Raw genomic sequence first — 18,258 nt, 5'->3', positions numbered from 1 at the left:
CCAAATGCGGAATAGCGCCGGCGCTTAACTGCAGGTGCCACGATTCCCATTACCCTGGATATCACTGCTCATTGGTCGATCTCGCCTCTCTTCTTGTCAAGGCTGCAGGCGATGGAGGGGGTGATTGCTCATCTGTTTCTTCAGTTGCGCAGGTCAAGCTCAGCAAGAGTCTTGAGTCTCGTCGCCTGGAAAGTGAGTGGCATTACAACCGTATAAGTCGCTGTAAGAAAGGTTGAGCAAAACGGTTCGATACGTACGGTTCCTGAAGCTCATACCAACAGATCTCGCTCCGGCGGCCCAGCGCAGAGGCACCTCTTCCAAAAATAACAAGATAAGCCCCCGTTTTCCAGAAGCTGAAACAGCCTACGCACCCCTATCACATCGCCATCTCCCATCCCCAAACCACTCTGAATCAATCACACCCTGGTCTCGAAACCGTTTTTAATTTAGTTAAGGGGCTGATTCTGGAGAACTGCTGCTCGTTTCCAATCTTCCATGTAATCTTCCAACGACCGTCTTGAAACGCACACTCCTCTCCGATCAACAGCGCGCCTTGTCCGCGAATGATCTCCTCATACTAACAGCTGTTCCCACCGTGCTATGCCACTGGCTGCAGGAATAGTCGTTTCCTGGGCATCAGTGAATAGGGGAAATGATCAGCAACAAAGGAAGAAAAGGATTGGGGGGAAAGGAGTGTTTTTGCCAGATCAAGCTAAACGGGGTAGATGGGCCATCAGGCACAACAGTGGTGGTTCCAGCACACAGGAAAGTTGGAGGATAGAAGGTGATCTCGAAGTTTATTTCCTGGGGGCGGTTTGGTACGGGCGTTCTGGGGTTACGCGTATTTCTGTATCCTAGTAAAATACGCCCTATAGATGAGCTCTCCACCATCGCCCAGCGGCCGCTGGCACTCTCGAGTCGACTTGGACTAGTAATAGGCGGTTGATCTTGTCTCAGTCGTTGCTCCCCTCCCAGACAGAGTCAAACACGGCCCTCCCCCAGCAGACTGAACAGTCAAGACAAAGAACCTCGGAAATAGCTTCCCATGCTTAACCCCCGAGGTCAAACTGCGTAGTTCATGTGGCCTGACGCCTTAATCACCAACGCGCTTCCCAGTCCTTGCTAGTAGCGTTTAATCCAACTCCAACTCCCAACATACCATATGACTACCACACTTCCAAGACTTGAGGTCCGCAACAACATCCTAATACGAACAGCTCCAAATCGCAGCCTCCCCAATGGCCCAATCCCCATGCGTACCGGTTCCCCGGAACCGCCGATTCTTTGTTCGCGATGGAGCCATCTCAACATGGATGACAGAGTTGAGAGAGTCAAACGGTCGCCCATTCGTACGCTCGGCAGCTGAGAGTCTTTGGGTGGTGAGAGTTCGTTGAAGTTCTGGATTGGATATGCCTCTGCCCCGGCGTCAGCTCACCCATGTTTGTGTGGGACCATGAGGTAGTATGGACTTACGTACCATGACCTATGGACCGGGGCATCCGATAGGATAGATGAGGCCCACCGGTGTTGGATATCCGGTTTCGAGATCTAAAGGTTAAGTAAGAAGTTCAGAGTGGGAATTGAGTTGCCTGGATCTGGATCAGTGGATTCTGGATCTGAGGTGAAGAACCGCATGTGAATATGTCAGACAGTGTTGTTGGAATCGATCCTCAGGACACTTTGATTTGGCATCTCGTGTAATTCCACGGTTTTTTTCAATGAGGTGTTGGAGCGAAGGATGCGTGTTGGAGAATCCGCTTTCCCCGATACCACTGCGACGGGACCGCGGAGGGGGAATAGAGTTGGGTCTTGAAATCAGGCAAGCCAGTCACAGTTGAGAAGGGGCCAACAGTCCATGTCAACGCCGGGTAATCAGGTTTATTTTCCAGGAAAGCAAAAGCATGTTGGATGTTGCGCTGAGGGGCGCCCAAAGGTATTTCTATTTATTATAGACTTCTGAGTGGGCCATATTCACAAAAGAAAGATATAGAAGGATTGGATATTGCGCTGAATATGACAGGAAATCCCCGAAACCCCAACACCGAACCGACAGCAGTACTCCGAACCCAAGACCCAAGACCAACCCATTAACAATAAAAAAGGAAATAGCAAATCACTTGGATTCTTCGCGGGCGTGGTTATGCTTCCTCCGCTTCCCCTTGGGTGGCGCATCAAGCTCTGTTGTCTTGTATGTGATGGTATGTGTTATGACATGTCGCACGCTCATCTTGTGATGATTCGAGCCAGAGCTTCGAGGGAGTGCACTCCGTGGCGCATCAAAGTAGCGTTGTCGCCAGTCCGCAGGCGAATATGGTGAGCGAGCGCTCATTGCGCTCCTAGGTGGCTCCGCCGTGGTTGGCGAGTACCTAAGCGCCGGCGGGATGCGCAGGCGCCGCAGGTTGCTGAGTTCCCGTCGAGGATGGGGAGGCGCATAAGGAGTCGGCGGTGGAAGTGAGGTCGTAGCAGACCTTGCGGGCTCGTTGAAGTTGAATGAGCCACTGACTGCGCTTGCTGGCTGTGACCTCGGAGAATAAACTGGGCGTCCCTCGAACTTGTACTTTGAAAAGTCCACCCCTTCGGCACTCGTCGGGCTTGAGAAGATAGGTGTGAAGGCCTTCAAGAAATCTGTGTAGGCAGTAGGAGGGGTTATAGGCGTCGATGAGCTGTCTTCGTTTCGGCTAGAGTTGGAGCTCAAGTCGTCATGAAGCTCGGAGGGGAAGGTGATGTTGTTGGGTGTTTTTAGAGGAGGGAGGACCGGCTTGATTGAGGGCATTTTGAACAGTGAGGTCGAATAGAGTCGGGAAAGGTGAGTCGAGCGAAGGTGGACAGTCAACGTGTGACTGTGTTGGTGAAGATATACCAGCGGGCGTGGAAGTATGCGAAAAGAGAGTATAGAGGTATGAACCACGCAATGAGGGGAGCGAAGGGTGAGAGGGGAAGGACAAGATGAGAGAGAGTGATCGAAGATGCGGATGGATTTATGGACAGACGGTCTCTTCGTTGTACCTCTCACTGGTCAGAGGAAGAGAGAGGGAAGAGGGCGCGTAGGCGAGGGCGAGGAAGAGGAGGGCGATTTATTTATCTGCAGCTGGAGCTGGTGACTTCACTTTCAGTCGGCGCTTCAGAGTTGAATGGAGTCGTTTTGGTATGGTCACGCCGGTCCGTACGGTATCGATACAAGAGGATTACCGATCTGCTGCAACGCTTCCCGTGTCAGTGTCACGAGCTAGACTGCAAGTGGCTAGCGCCATCACCCTTAGCTCGAAGGTGCGCGGCTGCAGTTGTCTTGACACTGGCAACACCTCCGTCCTTGCTTCGCCATTGGAAAAGGGTCAGGACTCACCGGTCTGCACAGTGACTGTCTTCGGAGCGAAGTTGCTGGGGATGGCTGCGAGGAATGCGACTAAGAGCACTTGGAGGAGGGGTAAGGCAAGTGTTGTCTTCTGCTTTGCCAATCACAGGCGAGGCTCATCAACCAGATGGAGACGAGGTGAAGAGGAACAAAGCTCGCTTCTGGACTCTGGAGAATGCAAAGATGATCTCAACGGGGCTCCATGGACCTTAAATCTCTGTTAATCCCCTTCCAAGGGTCTCGCCAGATGGGATTGACAGATATCTGAGCGAGCGCTCCGACCCAACAGAGCCGACAAGCTTGGAACTAAATCCTCCGGATTGTCGCGCGCTTTGCTCCCAAACACCATCCCATAGGCCAATCTCGCTTCGTTTCCTTCTTCCAGCAAACTTCCTCAGATATCACACTTGAGAAACGCTCAATTCCTTCCGCCCCAATCAGCCACTCATGACCCTAAACATGCTTCGACCCTCTTGGTAGGCCGTCTGTTGGCGCGCGCGGCCCCCTTAACCAGCTGGGAAAACAGGCCCTCTGTTGGACCTTAGAACGCCGAGCCTTCCTTTCGGCGCCGCTGTTGGGTCCATTATTTCCATACTTTTACTAGTCCGGCGGTTGGGGCTGGTCAAGCACACTGCTTGGTTCTGTCTGCAGAGATGGGGCTACTGTTTGCGCGCTCTCTGTAAATTGCTCGGGCGGCTACGATCTTGCTCAGCGCTTACATCCCGCCTCTTCAGACTCACAATCCACGAATGATCGTCCTCAACACACGTTGGACGTAAGGATTCGCTTTTATGATGCCATGCAACTACCCACCTGGCAGAGCAGCTCAATTCTGCAGCGCGCGTCCTCGACCTCTGCCACCTATCAAAGCATCTGCTTGCATATCGTCTCGTACAGCTAGCTGCTACATACACAGTTCGAAGCATGTGTGTCTCGGTGTCTCTGACACGGCCACCGTTGGTTCGTTGTGCGGCTTTGCCTTTGCACCTCTCTCGTTCTGGACCTTGCCGACACATGGTTGTCTTGTAAACGCCCACGAGCCCCATTCCTCAGAGCCCGCCATCCTTTAGCTCAGCGGATGAGACCACTCACGTTGCACGCCAATCCAACAAGCCCGAACGAGGTCGAATCCTCTGTTGTTATGTCCAACAGTGTGACGCGAACACATCTAGGAAACGCCGTTTCGAATGATTCAGGTATCTGCCTCCTACTGGTGAGAACGTTGTATAGCATGTATTGGCCTGTCGGACGCCGCGGACCTGGTCGTCTACTCGTGCTTGCATGGCAGAAACATCAGCAGTCTCTCATCAGTCACCAACAGACTCGTCCACGGATTTTTTTTATTTATTTTATTTATTTTTTTTTGAAATGCAGGATTCAACCAACACCAACACGGCGGGATAGCCATAGTTACCCCAGAACGAAGCGATCTAGCGGTTTTTCGCCGACGACGCCCACCATACCCCGTCCGACACCGTCTCTGAGACGGAGGAGCTCATCGGTAAGCTATGTATTTCCTTGTTTTGCTCTCACATCCCACAGGTCATAGCGAATCCTTCTCATATCATATGCATTGTTCCCAACAGCCGCTCGAACCCACGAGATACGTCACGTATCGGAAGCCAGAATTGATTGAGTTGCCCGGAGCGCCCCCCGCTCCTACCCTCCACCAGGAAACGCATGGCTGATACTGTACTCTGTAATGGGCGTTTACCCCACTGACAGCGGAGAGCATCCGAAGGACTCGAACGAGTTCGCAAAACTCAAAATCCCCGGCTTGCCAACACTCAGTTTTTCACCGCAGCTATGCGTGTAATCCACATCTGCGAGACTTCGAAAGCCTTGCGAAACACAATCAAGAATACAGGAAGGGGTTGATGGTGATCAGAAACCCCTGGGTCTGGCCTCATCAATTGGAGCATCTAAGACTTGTCGTAGGTAACATGCTTAGATTCAATCGCAGAAAAAATAGCGTCCAGACGGAAAACGGCTTGAATGATCAAGGACCGTCAAAGGCTGAAGACCGAAAGAATCAGCAGCAGTCGGACTGATGGAGCAACGAGCCTCTGGGCGGCTGAGACTTCCCTGCAAGGCGCGAAGGCCGCATCTGCTTCTGCCTTATGGAGTCACGACGTCTACTTGCATCGCGCTAGGACAGATATGCCTCAAGCTGCTCGAGATTCGATTGTCTAGCGTCTGTGCCCGCCTAAACTAGGCATGCAAGATGAAGCAGTTACGGATTGCGGTCTTGGTGTTGGTGCAATCTTTTCACGGACGAGAGGCTCAATCACCAACAGCAGGCATGGTGGCGCTAATCGGTCGGGCACTTTTGCAGAGAGCCAACGTCGAGCAGGAAAAGAAACGCATTGTATGGACCACAGGTATGATTCTTATGAGTGTCTGTGCCATTGAAGGCTCATCGAGTCTAGCCGTAAATACTCCATTCACCGTTCTGATACCACAGGTATAGATAGATACAAACACGCAACCTAGCGAGTGTAGGGGGGAGGGGTAGACCAGCCAATCCAAAATGACACCGAAGCCATGAGAGGGAAGAATAGGTAGTCCAGCTGTTGGTCGTAGCCCAGTTGCTGGAACTAGTGTCATAACCATGAAAATTCCATCACACTCCCAATCCAAGCAAAAAAAGCACCAATAACACCGCATGATCCCATGTTCATCGGTGGAGAGAAAGATGATTCGAACGTGTCCCAGTAGTGATCCCCAAAAGGAGCGTCGCCTCGACAGATGGCTTCGAGGCAGTCCTTCCCTGGCCTGCAGTGAAAAGAAAAGAAAACCCACGAATTCAAAACGAAATGGGTATATAACGAATGGTAGATTATTCGAAGATTTGAAAACATAATTTCACCAAAATGGTCGCAGGTACAAGCCAGCTTGTACGAGGTCTCGTCAAGAGACATCCCGACGCTTGAGATTCAATCTCATTGAGAAGCAAACGTGGCTTTGCATCGAACTTGTCGAGCTTAGAGGAGAAGGTAATTCCAGCCGTTCTGCTGCATGATGTCGCGCCAGTGGTGCTTCTTGCCTTCTTTCGTCGGCCAGCTGGGCTGGTCTTCCTTGGGGGAGCTGGGGAATTCAACCTTCACAGGGCTAGTAGTCTTGGACAATGAAGACGTGCTCTCGTCGGTGTTGCTGCAGATCTCGAGGGGTTCGTCGGTGAGTCGCCATACTTCGTGAAGTACTCGGTACATCCGGCCAAAGCTGCCAAGATGAGCGTGATCACCAAGAGTAGCAGCGCGTTCAGCCAGGACTGTCCGGAACTGGCTGCTTGGTGTCGAGTAAACTCCAGCAATGAACAGCGGCCAAACAAGCGAGCGGTCGTATCCGTTGGGACCCGAAGGAATGAATTGCAGGGTGTTTGCGAGCGCCTGAACGAGGTTGAGGTTGCTGGGCTGACTTGGCTCGAAACCAGGGACAAGGCTGCAAAGGTAGATTCGGGCAGCGATCCGGAAAACTGCAGTCATGTTCTTTGTCAAGATCTCCGGGCGAATGAGGCCGGTTGTTGCGGAAAAGGGGCTCTCCATGATCTGGTCGGCGGGCTCGGTGAACTCGAGCTGCTGTCCAAGAGCCGAGACATGGGAGCAGACTTGCATTTCATCGACTCTGCCTTCTGCCTTCAGCGCATCCAGGCAAGCGATTTCCGAGATAAGGTACATCACGCGATCTTCGCAGCCCATGAGCTCCCGCAACCCTAGAGACACTCCACCCAGGTGTTTTGATCGGTAGGTGTGAGCAAATTCAGGTGTCCGTTGATACATTGTCGAACCGAGAATATCGATCCAAGAGGTCAAAGTCATGCTAAACGGGGGAAGCACATATGGGTTTGGCGCGGTGGTAGTCAGACCGAGTCGTTGCACCAGGTTCGCAGCTGCTTGAAAGTGATCTAACCAAGGAATATCGGGAAGATTATCGTCAGCCGGACCCACAGAGCAGTAGAAGAAGATCATGGCCAATGTAGCATCCAAGATCTCTTGGTGCTCAGAATCCTCGGCGAGAGCTTGGCATAGCTGCGAGATTGCTTCGAACCGATTGCGCATGATGTCGTGATCGATCTGTTCTCCGGTAATTCCCTCCGTTGTCTTCAGGTGGATGGCAGCAACACTAAGGCAGCAGTGGAGATAGCACCTGTTTGTTTCCAGAGCTTGAAGGATTTCCTGCGCACGCAGATGTCCGCGTTGGTGCGCCTCGAGAACCGGGAAGCTCATGCGCAAGACATTGTGGATGAAGTGCTCGAGTAGCGGTCGGTCATGGTCACTGACAGGGATATTCTGCAACATACTATACGGCTCTGCAACAACTTGCTCGGAAAGAGCGGGGTCGATTCCAGGGAGCGCGGGCGTCCTAAAGTACTCATCATGAAACCACTCGTCGCCGGGGAATGTAGGAAGAGGCGCATTCAGCTGGGGTGGCGCAAATGTGCTGAACGTTGATGATATCGAATCATGCCGCAACTGAATGTCGTTGACAAATGTCTGTCGCTCTGTTTTGACATCAACTTCATAGGGATAAGGCTGGTTATAGACAGTTTGGCTCAAGGCAGGAGTTGGTAAATGAGATGCGAACATATCGTATGTGGGCTCAGCGAATGGACGGCCATATTCGAACTCAGGAGAAGTTGGTGAAGCCGCTGCCATGTTTCGCGCGTGAGTTGCGGGATCTATAATTTGTCGCAAACTAGTTAGTTTGAAGATGTAGCGTGAAGATGAATGCAGGAAGGGAGGCGCTACCTAGAGTTAGAGATCCATTGCGCTCGTTCATCTTGGTCTGCTTAATTTTGTTCTTGATCCGCTCCTTCTGAAGCTTTCGCTGCTCTGCATTCCCCCACCAGACTGGGCGTTTGTATTCGCATTTCACGCAGAGGTTACTGCAGGCTCCACATGACGGGTGCTTTTCATCACATTTCTTTCGGCGAAGGCGGCATGTAAAGCAACCTATGGGGAGGGCGCTTATTAGAACTTCGCGATACCACATAGTCGGATATAAGAGGGTTTACCTGAGCGAGACCGCTTGTGGGACTTGGTGGCCGTCTCAGGCTTTGGAGTACTTTCACTGCCAGATGACGATTGTGATTCAGCTGCTCGCTTTGCAGCAGCGGCATTGACCTTCTTTCTTGAAGCTGCCGGCATTGTGACTGATTCAGGTTGATTGTCGGGTCTGTTACGAACGGAAGACACGGAAAGCAGTCGATAAGGACCGGATGAGCAGTGATGGACAGTCGAGCTGCTTTGCCAGATATAGTAGACGCTAATATTAGGGTGAAAGACTGGACCAGCAGCCTTTGCTATCTGATTAAGTATCGCAAGGGAGTGGAAGGCGCGATTGCCGAAGGACGAGGCGACTGGGGACGACGCTGCGGAAACGGAGAGGCGCAAAGGAAGCTCGATCGTGGGATCGAGGAACCTTTAAAGCTCGAGCCCAACTCCATGGTGTTTCTATTTTGGAACCCAGATAGCCGAAGGAGAAAATTGGGTGGTGGGAGGGTGAGATGGGATTGGTGGGGGAAAGGATTGGAGATCGCCCGCTGCCACTAAGTTAGTGTTGAGCAGGGGAGGGAATCATGCATGGACAGGGAAGGCGAAAAGAGGCTAGAGAACCGGTGAGTTGAGGTTAGTTTGTTAGTCCCAACACTTCCAGGCTAATTTTGGATAATTTTGGAGTCTTTTTGGCTACCGTCGACTTCGGCGCCTATGCACCCTGGGGGTTCGATGCAGGATGATTGGATCTAACTCCTTGCCATATTGGGCGGCTGGAGGATTGATTGGCCATGGAGGTATCGCAAATATCGTGGGTCCGAGCTATCCGGTGACTTGTGCCACGACGAGTTCCTTCGAGCTCTGTTGGCATGATAAATGATTGCTCTTGGTTTCACGATTCGGCGATATAGGTCTGGGTGTTCCACACTGCCAACGCAATCACGCCTTGATGTATAGCAGGAAGAGGTATACCCCAAAGGCACGAACAATGGCAGTGTTCACTTTTCCCTCTGAAGGGTACTGAGGGAGACAGAGTCACAGACACACGGCAGAAGCGTGACAAATTCTCGTAGCCTCGATGATGTCGGAGCCAATAGCAAAGCGCAATAAGTCCAGGATGCATTTAGTGCACTTCCGATTCCGAAGCGATAATCCAATTCTACCGAAACTGGCAAATGCGAGGCACAGGATGCGCCTGAACGTCCAAGTTGCTTGTGAGCTGGCCCATGGGACGACACCAGAGCAGCGCGGGGAGCGCAGAAGGAACCGACGACCAGGGATCACGCTGACAGCAGGTCGAGGAGCACCATCTCGAGAATCGTGGAGGATGGGCCAATCGACGATCGTAGAAGTGTGCCGACGCGAGTGTGCTTGCAGAAGCTTTGCGGGGGTGTTGTCGAATGATAGTGGGAGGATGCGTGATGAAGTGCAGGAGGCTGCGAGCCAGTGACACTAAATCCAGCGCTAAGCTAGCGCCTGTAAGCCAAGATTCCATCCCGCAAGTGCCATTGGCGCAGCCATGCAAATTTGTCACTGTTAGCCTGGTTGTCGCACGGTCTCCCGGGCACTTAATTAGCAACGTTTACGCGCCAGGCTTTGCTCGCATTCTTGTCTGGCACGGGGTGATTACCTTGATTTATTCTTAGATGCGTTGACCAAATTAGCCAGTATTAACTCCAGGTCGGCGTCAATTAACTTGACAGCAGTGGACAGGCGGACTCGACAGAATCCCGCGATTCGGGTGATTCTGCATCCTCGACTGTCATGTCACAACACTCACCTCTCGTCAGGGAAGAATCGCAATCTCCTCATGCTCACCCCATAGGCTCAAATGGCGTCTATTTAAATCATCACTAATTATAAGAATATTCCGGAGACATTTGCTGTTATCTCCAAGGCAGCCAGTCAGAGAGCTCTTGTAGGTTTATCGCAACGACCCTGAAAAGCCTAAAATTTAGCGCCAATTTGCGCACAGCTTGCTACTCCGTACAGCAAATCAAACTCGTGCAACTCGGTTCAAGACTTGGAAGGCAAACTTGTCCTGCTCAGATTGTGACAGCGTGCGGTACTTGCCTGTGGCATGGTCTTCGGTGTCTCTCACGCAACCGTCCGATGTTTGCTTCAACAATAGCAATTGTTCCCAAGACGGCGCAGTTGTGGGTGCGGGGTAACTTTCACACGACTCATGGAACCTCTTCAGCCCAACACCTTATCAGCGGATATGTCATGAGTTTGCTTCAGAGAAGGATCCAGCACTAGCCGCATTTGGAAGAAGCGGGGTTGCCTCGTTTCTCCCGATCTATAAGGCCACAATGGCGACACAGAGGCTTCCAACCACGCAATCAAAGTTGAACCAACCACGGTACCTACGGAGGGCTCATCTACAAGTCAGGTCTCTCGAAAGCCTGTAGCCGCCGAACCAACATGAAGGGACTGGCCCCGAATGCTTGATGCAGGAACCTCACATTCAATGTTCCTGCATGGGATATACATAGTTCACACTTTACAACTACCGATAGGACGCTTGCCTTCTCGAATCTCGTTTCATCTTCTTGTGTTAGGCATTTCTATGTAGCGGATTAGCAGCACCTGCAGGTTACTTAGCTCGTCGACCAACAAAAGCTCACCTTTGCCGCCGAGCTTGTATACAAGTCAGCCTTGGCACGGTCCCTGCTGATTTAACGCTGGATCTACCAGTGAATAACCGCCGTGTTTTGAGTTGGTGGTCTACCAAGCCTTAACGGCCAGCCTTACTGGAGAGTCTAGCACTACTATAGTTCTATTTTTGTGCACATGGAACTCGAAGCCTCTTAGCATACATCTGGACCTTCGAAGGTTAGCGCTGGACACGTCCAGGTGGGTTTGGACCGTGAGTGAGAGGATTCAGGAGTCGCACAAAATACACTAGCCATGTCTGCCTGACTCGACGACTTCTTCGATAGGTTAATGCTTCAATATATTGATGTATCTTCCTGAGCTTCTTTGTTGTTCTTGAGTCTAGATATAACGGAGTCAGCGGGCCGGATTATCTATAGCGAGAGCTGAAAGAGCTGCGGGTAACGACCCCGATGCCGTCACTTCTCCGCGTTGGACTGGACGCGAACATTCCACTCTCAACGATCGCAACGGCTTTTTGAACCAACGGCTACAACATACTATCAACTAATCGACAGCGCCTCTAATGCGCTTTGCCCACCTTTACCTATAACTCTCTATACGTACCTAAGATGCGAATCTTTCCACAATGATGCGTCTTCCAATAGCACCAGCTTTCCGGCTCTCTGCCGCGACTCGTACGCATCCTCTCATCTCAACACCCAAAACCTTGCCATCTCCTCCGCAATGCTCCTCACGATTTTTTTCGATCACGAGTCCGAGAAAATGGGCACCGAAGATCCCAGAATTAACCCCACGCACGCTCCCCCGACCGACCCGGTATATCCCTCATCGACCCTTTGCTAATCGCGGACCACGATACTATAGCAATGGAAACAGATATAGGCGATTCGATGGCGCTCAAGGAGAGTCGATTGCGATGCGCCTCGTGAGAAATGCAAAACCGGTTCATTTTGTGATGATTGGCGGAGTGGTTGGAGGATTCTACGTCTACAATACCGAGACAGTCGAGGTGTGTACTGTGCTGCGGTAGGGTATGCATGCGGTCGTGCGCGTCTGCCCTGCAGCTTTTGATCTTCGCACATGTGCGCTTGCTGAGATAACTCATTTAGATGACCGGTCGGCGGCGATTCAACTGCGTTTCCTTCAAACAAGAACTCAAAATGGGACAGGAGAGCTATCATGAGGTGCTGCAGCAGAGTCGGGGACACATACTTCCAGAATCCCATCCAGTCACAATCATGGTGAACCGTGTTCTTCGGCGCCTGATTCCCCAAGCGCCAATCCATGATGCTGATTGGAAGGTTCATGTAATCCACGATGATAACATGAAGAACGCATTCGTCCTTCCAGGGCAAGTTCAAGCCTCTCTGCTTACTACGGACCCGGAGCTAACGTTAGAATTCAGTGGAAAGGTCTTCGTATATACTGGGATACTGCCCATCTGCAAGGATGAGGATGGGTTAGCAGCAGTTCTTGGGCACGAGATTGCGCATGTGGTAGCTCGTCACCATGCCGAGCGCATGAGCAATAACTTCATTACCATGGGAGTTGTATTCCTTACAGCTTTTCTTTTCGACGTCTCCGGACAGATACCGGGCTTACTTCTCAATCTGATGTACAGCTTACCAAACTCTAGGGTCCAAGAGGTAGGTTTGTGCCATTCTTGTCTACTTTGGGATGACGGCTAACTTCAATCAGGCGGAAGCTGACAATATCGGCTTGAGTATGGCCTTTCTTTTCTTTATACGCGAACTCGGAACAGGCTGCTAATATGTTTCCTAGTGATGATGTCGAAAGCTTGCTTTAACCCCGAAGCGGCCGTTGGACTGTACGTTGGACTGGCCCCATGTTTTCAATAATGTCTCGAAATTATTAGAGGACCACTGACCTTGGTAGCTGGGAACGAATGCACAAAGCAGAACAGATGGCGCCTCCCCAATTCATGTCGACGCACCCAAGTGTGAGTGGCTGGAGTAGATGCCATACTCTTGGGACATTGACTAACAGTTACTAGAGTTATAACCGCATGGAGGCTATCCAGGGATGGTATGAACTATGCACGCATCGGCAACCTCAGTTACTAACTAGACTTTCAGGTTGGATAAGGCCCATGCTGTCTATGAGGACAGCGGCTGCTTCTCACTCGGAAACTATAGTAAGTTCTTCCCTGATTCGCTCACCCCCCTCTTTGTAGAACCTTACTATACCCAGCGCGTGGCCTAACAACTCCTCGATCTGCAGTGCCAGGATTCCGACAGGCACGCGATGACTTTACCTGGTAGCGTGGGCTGTGTGACAAAGCAGGCCCCCAACGACCCCTGTAATCTAACTCGCGAATATAAGACTCCATTCTTGAATAAGCCTTTCATGAATTGTAAACGCGATCTGAAGCCCACTCGGTCTTTGGTGGATCGTACAGAGTCCCAAAAGAGAAATGCCCTAGCCCCTCGCGATGCAAACCAAACAAACACCTCCCGCCAGACCGTCTCGAAGCTCCTCCAAAAAATCCCCCGAGCGGCCAGCTTCAGGACAGCGTTGCGGTATTCGCGGTATTCCACCTCCCCGTTTGTTTTCCCCGTCCACAAACCATTGAATTTTGGAGGGAGCACTCACCGTCACAATGTCACTTTCTTTGCCCGGACCTTCCCAGGCGGGTCTCTTCAAGCCTGGATATCAGAGGTAAGCGATTCCCACTCAGGACTGTCCCGCATGCAATATCCTATCGTATCAGTAGGCAGGAATCGGCAGGGAAAGATATTTGAAAAGAGACCGTGAGCTGACGATATTTTCTACTATAGCCATGACGCGGAAGATGGCGCCGTTATCCGCAACATTGAAGCCTGCCAGGCGATCTCCCAGACCGTCCAAACATCGCTTGGTCCCTACGGCCGCAACAAGATCGTCATCAACCACTTGCAAAAAATGATCCTCACTTCAGATGCTGCTACAATTCTGCGTGAATTGGAAGTGGTGCACCCTGCCGCCAAGTTGCTGGTCATGGCGAGTCAACAGCAGGATTCGGAGATGGGCGACGGAACCAACCTGGTCATCGTTTTGGCGGGCGAGCTCTTGAAGAAGGCTGAGGAATTGCTTCGGCTAGGTCTGAAGACGAGTGATATCACTCAGGGATACGAGAAGGCGCAGAACTTTGCTCTTAAGACACTAGAAGGTGAGTGGGCTATTTTTTAGGGGTGTTGGCACGGAACACACTATTTTTCTTTTTGGATCTATCGCCGTTTCTCGGACTGCATCTGACTGGTTTGTGTGTTTTTAGACCTCCAAGTCGACCGCTTGCAGGAACTCCGGTCCCAGACCGAGCTCAGCAAGGCCCTCCGCACGGTAGTTGCCAGCAAACAATCCGGAACCGAGGCGCTCCTCGCAGACCTCGTCGCAGAGGCCGTCCTCGCCGTCCTGCCCAAGAACCCCGTCAACTTCAACGTCGACAATGTCCGCGTCGTCAAGATCATGGGCGGAAGCCTGGAGCAGTCCCGCGTGATCAAGGGTATGGTGTTTGGCCGGGAACCCGATGGCACAGTCAAGAAAGCCCGCAAGGCCAAGGTCGGAGTCTTCAGCTGCCCGATCGACATCTCCCAGACCGAAACCAAGGGCACAGTCCTTCTGAAGAACGCCCAGGAGATGCTCGACTTCACCAAGGGTGAAGAAGAGCGCCTCGAACTAGCCATCAAGGAGCTTTACGACTCCGGACTTCGCGTCGTCGTTGCGGGCGCCACGGTCGGCGACCTCGCGCTCCACTACCTCAACCGCTTCAACATCCTCGTGATCAAGATCCTCTCCAAGTACGAGCTCCGCCGACTCTGCCGCGTCGTTGGTGCTACGCCCCTCGCTCGCCTCGGCGCTCCCATGCCCGATGAGATGGGATCCATCGACGTCGTCGAGACCACCGAGATTGGCGGCGACCGCGTCACCGTCTTCCGCCAGGAAGACTCCACGGCCGTCACGCGCACCTCGACCATCGTCCTCCGCGGCGCCACCCAGAACCACCTCGATGACGTCGAGCGCGCCATCGACGACGGCGTCAACGCCGTCAAGGCCATCACCAAGGACCCCCGCCTCGTCCCGGGAGCCGGCGCCACAGAGATCCAGCTCGTCAACCGCATCTCTGCTTTCGCAGACAGGACACCCGGTCTGCCTCAGTATGCTATCCGCAAGTACGCCGAGGCGTTCGAGGTTGTCCCGCGCACCCTCGCCGAGTCCGCGGGTCTCGACGCGACCGAGGTCCTCTCTCGTCTTTACACCGCTCACCACCGCGCGAACGCGGGCGCCGGGTCATCCGGGGACGACGACGAGGAGGAGGAGGATGGAGAGGAGGGTGGCTCTGGGGAAGAGGAGGAGGAGCCCTACTGGACCACTGGTGTTGATCTTGAGGGGACGTCGGCTGCTGGTACCTTGGATGCCGTGGAAGAGGGTATTCTCGACTTGCTCGCTTCCAAGAGCTGGGCTATCCGTCTGGCTAGTGAGGCTGCTCGGACTGTTCTTAGCGTTGACCAGATTATCGTTGCTCGACAGGCTGGTGGGCCGAAGCCTCCTGGCCCCAACCCCAACTGGGATGAGGACTAAATACTTTAATTATCTGTGTGGAAATATATCCCGGCGTCTGCTGAGTCAAGGCTGGACGTCCAAAATGCCATCCTGTGATAGAACGATACGATATCATGAAAAGTCTATTATCAGAACTTCTTTGGAATGTACAGACCGCGCCACTTGTTCTAGACCTTGTGTATCCAAAAAGTCTACGGCTACTACACAGGGATAAGATGAACAGCAATCAATTAATCATTATGCAAGTATCAAGCAACGCTGGCTAATAATGAGTCAAAAGGATGATTATAATTAGCGATACCACCCGTAATCCCCAAGACAACCACCGACAGTTGTAGCTGCAGAACCGTTAGCGAACTGGTCAGGCGCCAAGGTGTGGGTGTACAGGGCACTTACGCTGTAAGCCCCGTTCAAAGACTTCGTCTAACATGATGGACGAAAGCGTGCGAACCGTCTGTTCGTGAACATCATGCGCCAAGACGATTGTTCCTCCCTGGTCCAGTTCGCGATTGAATCTCTCCACGCTGCGTCCAATCAGATCCGGATGGTCATTCTCGTAGTCCTTGGTGTCGACGCTTGCGCCAACAACGTGGTAACCGAGATCAGCCATCACGCCAAGGACTTGGTCGTTGACTGCAAGGTACGGAGGTCGCATGTATGTCGGAATCACCCCAACCGCCTCCATAAACTGAGCCTCGAGCCGCGTCATCTGGTCGATCATTGAAGCCTCATCGAGAGTAGTGAGATCTGGATGGTTATACCTGGAAAGTGAACAAGACGGCCCAGTCAGCGCTGGGATCAACGTCGTAGTTGGTCGTTGTCGGCTGCAGGCACGGAGGGTTAGTCAACTTACGTGTGCGATGCCAGTTGGTGGCCCTCGTTCACAATGCGCTGGATAAGCCAGTAATTGCCGTAGAGATTGTGGCCGTTCACAAAAAAGGTAGCTTTTGCGCCGTATCTCGAGAGCAGGTCGAGGAGTTCCTCTGTGTACATATAGGGTCCGTCATCAAAGGTGATCGCCACGGTTCCAGGGACGTAACAATTCGTGATATAGGTGCCATAGGGGGCAGTTCGCCCTGTTAGGTTTGAGGTCGAGATCGAATCTTGAATTCCGGGGATAAAAGCTGCGGCGGTAAGGGAGCAAAGGGCCGCCAGAGGCGGAAGACGAGGGAGCATCATGATGATATGGGATAAGTATGAACCATAAGTCTAGAAGGATCCAGACAAGAGCAACCTAGGGACTTGCCTGAGGATGGGGGACCGTGTATAAGCTTAGGAAGTGAGAAAGAAAAGCCTGAAGGCTGGTGGATTTTATTGTAGAGGAAGGAGCATGGGTAGGGATGCCATTGTGAGGTGTCATGGAAGGTGCATTCGGCCCTTTTATGGCGATCTACGATGCGTCCCAAGAACCTCGCGTCGGAAAATCTCTCTCTAGCAATCTAGTTGAACTCTATCGTCTCTAGAATGCTCCGTTATTGCTTCCCATAGATCTTGACCCGCTCCTCGGTGGGTTTCTGGGTCTTTTCCCCCGGGCTCCCTTCAGGGCTACCGAATACCAGCTGAGCGAGTAGCCTCCAGTTACTAGGCACATCCCACTGCTTCGCTACTGGAGCATCAATGAGGGGATTGTAGTGCTGCAGGTTTGCACCGAAGCCGAGGGACTCGAGTCCAGTCCAAACTGTAGGACGGCGTTAGCCCAACCACTCGTTGGCAACACAACCAAACGAACAACAAAGAAAAGAAGGAAAAAGAAAACATAAGGGAGGCGGGGCCAAACATACGGAAATACTGATGCATAGCATTAGAATGCTCCGCCCAAGGCTGGAATTGATCCTTGTAGAGAGAAAATTTCTCTGAGAAGGGCTTGATATGGGACGGGTCTTCATAGAAGAGGATCTGTGTATGCATCTCGAATCAGTTCGTCGCCACATCTATATGCCAAGGGTCGCGTCGCGTGAGGGGAAGAACATACAGTGCCAACCCCAGCCTTAAATCCTTCTAGCTTGGGGAGCGTTTGCTGTTGCCATACTTGTTCTGGTATAGCACCGGTCTTGACCAGGTTCTGAAAGACACCAATGACGACATCCCAGAGACGCTCGTGTTCGCGATGCAATAGTACAAGCAACCTTGTTGACTGCGTGTTGAAGGCACTGGGAACATTCAAGATAGCAGCATTGACGAGTTCCTCAATCTTTGAGTCGGGAACAGGGCTGTTTTTGCCCAGCTGATAGATGGTGCGTCGAGCTTTAGCCAATTCAACAAGAGAGTCGGTTTTCGAAGCCACAGCTGCGTTCTGATTGAGGGCGGGGGGTGATGAGGAGAAAGGCCGAGCTGCAGCTATGCTTATGCTAGGAGTCAATTGGCATAATGAAGACCGCATCGGCGAAAAGAGCCGAGAAGTTAGGCGCGGCAATGCCATGGCTGAAGTTCCGACAGCGTTCTATCACAATTGCGTGTAAACAAACGCCTCGTCAGGAGAATGTTTCTGGAAAGCTTCTCGAAAATATATTTGGGAAGCTGGAAAACATTCCGCGATCGACGCTAACCCAGAATGCCATCCTAGTCACCTTTTTGTCAGCTCCCGGTTATGCTTAGGAAGCAACTCTTAGCGACGTGCTCACAGCGCCGAACTATATATTTGATGCATTGCTCGTTCGTCGCGATAGAGTTATTCCTCCTTCCAAGCCCAACACCAAACAGTGAATCCCGAACAATATGATGTAATAATTAAAC

General features: G+C 52.1%; 8 protein-coding genes across 8 annotated transcripts; 2 read left to right on the top strand and 6 right to left on the bottom strand.

Annotated features, from left to right (window-relative positions):
• Positions 1–1,904: 1,904 nt before the first annotated feature.
• BJX68DRAFT_222850 (uncharacterized protein) lies at positions 1,905–3,046 on the bottom strand. Its single transcript, XM_071038047.1, has one exon. The coding sequence runs from the start codon at positions 2,771–2,773 to the stop codon at positions 2,114–2,116; it is 660 nt and encodes a 219-aa protein (XP_070905654.1). The 5' UTR covers positions 2,774–3,046; the 3' UTR covers positions 1,905–2,113.
• A 1,241-nt stretch (positions 3,047–4,287) lies between these two features.
• Positions 4,288–5,194, top strand: BJX68DRAFT_8255 (uncharacterized protein). The gene is made up of 2 exons (XM_071049819.1): positions 4,288–4,853; positions 4,939–5,194. The coding sequence occupies exons 1-2, from the start codon at positions 4,431–4,433 to the stop codon at positions 5,038–5,040; spliced, it is 525 nt and encodes a 174-aa protein (XP_070905653.1). The 5' UTR covers positions 4,288–4,430; the 3' UTR covers positions 5,041–5,194.
• A 396-nt stretch (positions 5,195–5,590) lies between these two features.
• BJX68DRAFT_8257 (uncharacterized protein) lies at positions 5,591–6,178 on the bottom strand. The gene has a single exon (XM_071049822.1). It carries the CDS (start codon positions 6,017–6,019, stop codon positions 5,636–5,638), a length of 384 nt encoding a protein of 127 aa, XP_070905652.1. The 5' UTR covers positions 6,020–6,178; the 3' UTR covers positions 5,591–5,635.
• On the bottom strand, positions 6,178–8,462 carry BJX68DRAFT_8085 (Zn(II)2Cys6 transcription factor). The gene is made up of 2 exons (XM_071049796.1): positions 8,101–8,462; positions 6,178–8,030 (listed from the first exon to the last, which is right to left on the bottom strand). The coding sequence occupies exons 1-2, from the start codon at positions 8,342–8,344 to the stop codon at positions 6,337–6,339; spliced, it is 1,938 nt and encodes a 645-aa protein (XP_070905651.1). The 5' UTR covers positions 8,345–8,462; the 3' UTR covers positions 6,178–6,336.
• Positions 8,463–9,171: 709 nt separating this feature from the next.
• On the bottom strand, positions 9,172–9,521 carry BJX68DRAFT_222846 (uncharacterized protein). The gene has a single exon (XM_071038046.1). The coding sequence runs from the start codon at positions 9,467–9,469 to the stop codon at positions 9,239–9,241; it is 231 nt and encodes a 76-aa protein (XP_070905650.1). The 5' UTR covers positions 9,470–9,521; the 3' UTR covers positions 9,172–9,238.
• Positions 9,522–12,074: 2,553 nt separating this feature from the next.
• BJX68DRAFT_251525 (M48 family metallopeptidase) lies at positions 12,075–15,543 on the top strand (the record flags this gene model as incomplete). Its single annotated transcript, XM_071042397.1, has 9 exons — positions 12,075–12,316; positions 12,371–12,615; positions 12,748–12,793; positions 12,862–12,925; positions 12,980–13,011; positions 13,062–13,120; positions 13,572–13,644; positions 13,764–14,134; positions 14,240–15,543. 9 exons carry the CDS (start codon positions 12,075–12,077, stop codon positions 15,541–15,543), a joined length of 2,436 nt encoding a protein of 811 aa, XP_070905649.1.
• A 273-nt stretch (positions 15,544–15,816) lies between these two features.
• On the bottom strand, positions 15,817–16,704 carry BJX68DRAFT_260377 (chitin deacetylase; the record flags this gene model as incomplete). Its single annotated transcript, XM_071043870.1, has 3 exons — positions 15,817–15,863; positions 15,922–16,286; positions 16,379–16,704. The coding sequence occupies 3 exons, from the start codon at positions 16,702–16,704 to the stop codon at positions 15,817–15,819; spliced, it is 738 nt and encodes a 245-aa protein (XP_070905648.1).
• Positions 16,705–16,850: 146 nt separating this feature from the next.
• BJX68DRAFT_7807 (nitroreductase family protein) lies at positions 16,851–18,241 on the bottom strand. Its single transcript, XM_071049750.1, has 3 exons — positions 17,498–18,241; positions 17,307–17,421; positions 16,851–17,203 (listed from the first exon to the last, which is right to left on the bottom strand). Exons 1-3 carry the CDS (start codon positions 17,942–17,944, stop codon positions 16,998–17,000), a joined length of 768 nt encoding a protein of 255 aa, XP_070905647.1. The 5' UTR covers positions 17,945–18,241; the 3' UTR covers positions 16,851–16,997.
• Between the last annotated feature and the right edge of the window lie 17 nt (positions 18,242–18,258).

This window comes from Aspergillus pseudodeflectus (assembly GCF_044049435.1).
Source record: "Aspergillus pseudodeflectus strain CBS 756.74 chromosome Unknown BJX68scaffold_1, whole genome shotgun sequence".
Classification (NCBI taxonomy): Eukaryota; Fungi; Ascomycota; class Eurotiomycetes; order Eurotiales; family Aspergillaceae; genus Aspergillus; species Aspergillus pseudodeflectus.
The sequence above is the reverse complement of the archived record's forward strand: the minus strand, read 5'-3'. Positions and strand labels throughout refer to the sequence as shown.